The following is a 2,853-nucleotide window of genomic DNA, read 5'->3' as shown; positions in this document are numbered from 1 at the left end:
ACCTTGACTGGAGAAGTAGTTGTAATACATTTGAACTCAGTATTGATCTGAAACAATATACCGTATAACAAACCAGTGTTACTCATTGTGTGGCTCATGCATTCCCCATAACATTGATAAAATACACAGGGACATTAATGTTAAGGGTTTTATGCCCTATGTATAGAACCTCTGATTGTGTTTCATGTGCTTACACAGAGGCCAACAAGCAGTTTTACAAAGATGTATTTAGAATGGATAATGTTCACATAAACATAAATGTAATGCTTCTAGCATACTCACTTTTCTATAGTTGAAATGTACAGTTTCTTACATTAATCTTTTAAAGCTACTTTAGAAACCCCTTTTAGGCAGTGAATGGTTCAAAGTAAACAGAGAATGCATCCATACTAAATAGGCTACAAGCCACAGCAATAACATACTTACTACCATATAGACTGGCACCTTCATGTATGCATACAATACTCGGCTGTTATTACAATTGAATAATTCCCAAAACATAAACAAGTAGGATCATGACGGTAACAGATGCAGATGAGATGATGATGTGTGCAGAATCTTTAAAGTAACAATGTGTCTAACTGACACCTTAAACCATGGGTAAAACAAGGCATAGATAAGAGGGTTTACAAATGAGTTGATGTACATGAGCCATGATAACACATACACTGCAACAGAAGTACTCTCTTGTGTGAGAATGCTGATGTAATATGGGATCCAGCCCAAGAGATAAACAAAAATCACAATACCAAGTGTTTTGGCTGCTTTCCTGTCAGAGCTCTTTGAGATTACACATTTTGCATTGTTTGACATATTCCCTGATTGGGCATTTATGACCCTTGCCTGATTTCTGGCCACAAAGAAAATAATTAGATATAGAGTGAACAATATGGAACATGGCAATATAAAGGAGATTACAACATCAACCATGCCCCATGTAAAGTCAATAAGCAACAAGCATTCTCCAACACAGCTACTCTGTCTATGAGGGTTGTTCATATTCTCATTTACATTCAAAAGAGTCAAGTTATATAGAGCAGAGCTGAGCCAGCATATTACTATACATGCCACAGATTTTCCAACTGTCATTGTGGATGCATAGAAAAAGGGCTCACAAACAGCTAAATAACGATCCACAGCTATAAACACTAAATGCCCAAGTGATGCTGACACAAGTATGGTCATTACAGCTGGGTAAAAGTTACAAAGGCTCTCCCCAAGAAACCAACACGACTCAACTAGTCGCATGCTTTCGACTGGCATCACAATTCCACCGATGAATAAATCGGCCACAGCCATGGAAAGGATGAAGATGTTGGTTGGAGTTTGCAGCTGCTTAAAATGACAGATGGAAATTATCACCAGCAAGTTTACAAAGACTGTGAACACTGATATTGATGAAAAGAAAACATACATCACAACATAGTCATTTCTCGTCCGAGCCTTACGAGTGCAAGATAAATTACTTTGAGGAAAACAATATTCTATAACGTCATATTTATCATTAGAGTATTCCATTTGACAATGAAAAAGTGAACACATAGCTTTTACAATTATTTCACAGCACATTTGTCCTTCACATGAGTGTTATTCAAAGGACACAGATTCTAGTTGTATCTAACTACATGTATCTTCACAATGATACAGATTTAAGTCAGAATTTCTTCAGTGTTGTCCTTTGTCAATATTTGTCCTTTCATAGCCTGTAGTCCATTGCTTTTATAGTCTGGACATAATCCACACCCAATTGGTGTGTGTGTGATGTTTCTACAGCTTACTCATCTTAGTCCTTATGAAAATCATGAATTATTTATATTATGCTCTCTTAGTTTCCACTGGGTGGTGCTGCTCCACTCTCTTTTCAGATTTTCACCTAACTGTAAGATTCATATGTCAAGTCAAGTCAAGTCAAGTCAAATCAACTTCATTTGTATAGTTAAAATTGTACATTAAAAGTTTGGAGTTTGGGCAACGGCAGAGAAAGCTCTGTCACCCCCGAGTTAATTCTGTGCTCAACTGGTAGCCAGTGCAGATGAGCCAACACATGTGAGTTAGTGCTCACGTTTCTTAGACCCTCTTAAAAGTCTAGAAGCTGCATTTTTTAATTTTTTTAATTTTTTAAGTCCAGTGAGGGTGGAGTGAGTAAGACCTACATAGAGTGAGTTGCAGTATTCCAGTCTTGATGTGATGAAGGCATGTATGAGTGTTTCAGAGAAAGACAGAAAGGACTTTAATTTAGCAATGGTTCTCAGCTGGAAGAAGCTACCCTCAACCATACTATTAATTTGCTTAGATTTGGAAGAAAATGCAAAACTGTTGATAGACTGATGTCTTTGAGGGGGTAATTTTTTGTACATATTGAGTTTGCAAATACAATACTGTCCAGACAATATTTGCGGCCTAACAAATGCACATGAAGTTATCAAGCATAAACGGAGGTGTAATTGCATATTTTGGTCATTTTCATAGGACTAATGGTATATGGTAGCAGTAACACAAAATGCAATGTTGGAATAAGTTTTCATGTGTCAATGATGCACCATGTTTCCTTCATAAATACATTTACTTGGCTACATTGTATACCTATGCAATTGAATTTTTGTCCCTGAGGTAAAAAAATGGTTTTGACTCTATTTCTTTATCTATGGTACAACATTGGCACTTTGCACTAAATATCTATACACTGAGCTACTGTACTATCACAAAGATTTGCATGTGCCTACTATAGCTACCCAACATGAATATGACAGCAAATCACAACCTTCCTATGGTTAATACTTAAAATCTTCAAGCCCATTATATGTGGAGAGCTCAAATATTGCCACAACATTAATACAATATTGTATTTAAAGA

At 36.4% G+C, this 2,853-nt stretch overlaps 1 protein-coding gene across 1 annotated transcript; it reads right to left on the bottom strand.

Moving 5' to 3' along the window:
- Positions 1–513: 513 nt before the first annotated feature.
- LOC125309686 (trace amine-associated receptor 13c-like) lies at positions 514–1,518 on the bottom strand. The gene has a single exon (XM_048266760.1). The coding sequence runs from the start codon at positions 1,516–1,518 to the stop codon at positions 514–516; it is 1,005 nt and encodes a 334-aa protein (XP_048122717.1).
- Between the last annotated feature and the right edge of the window lie 1,335 nt (positions 1,519–2,853).

This window comes from Alosa alosa, chromosome 2, assembly GCF_017589495.1.
Source record: "Alosa alosa isolate M-15738 ecotype Scorff River chromosome 2, AALO_Geno_1.1, whole genome shotgun sequence".
Classification (NCBI taxonomy): domain Eukaryota; kingdom Metazoa; phylum Chordata; class Actinopteri; order Clupeiformes; family Clupeidae; genus Alosa; species Alosa alosa.
This window is presented reverse-complemented; position numbering and strand designations above follow the sequence as displayed.

Coding starts and splice junctions, on each gene's coding strand:
- LOC125309686 (XM_048266760.1), bottom strand. CDS start 1,518: ATGGAATACTCTAATGATAAATATGACGTTATAGAATATTGTTTTCCT.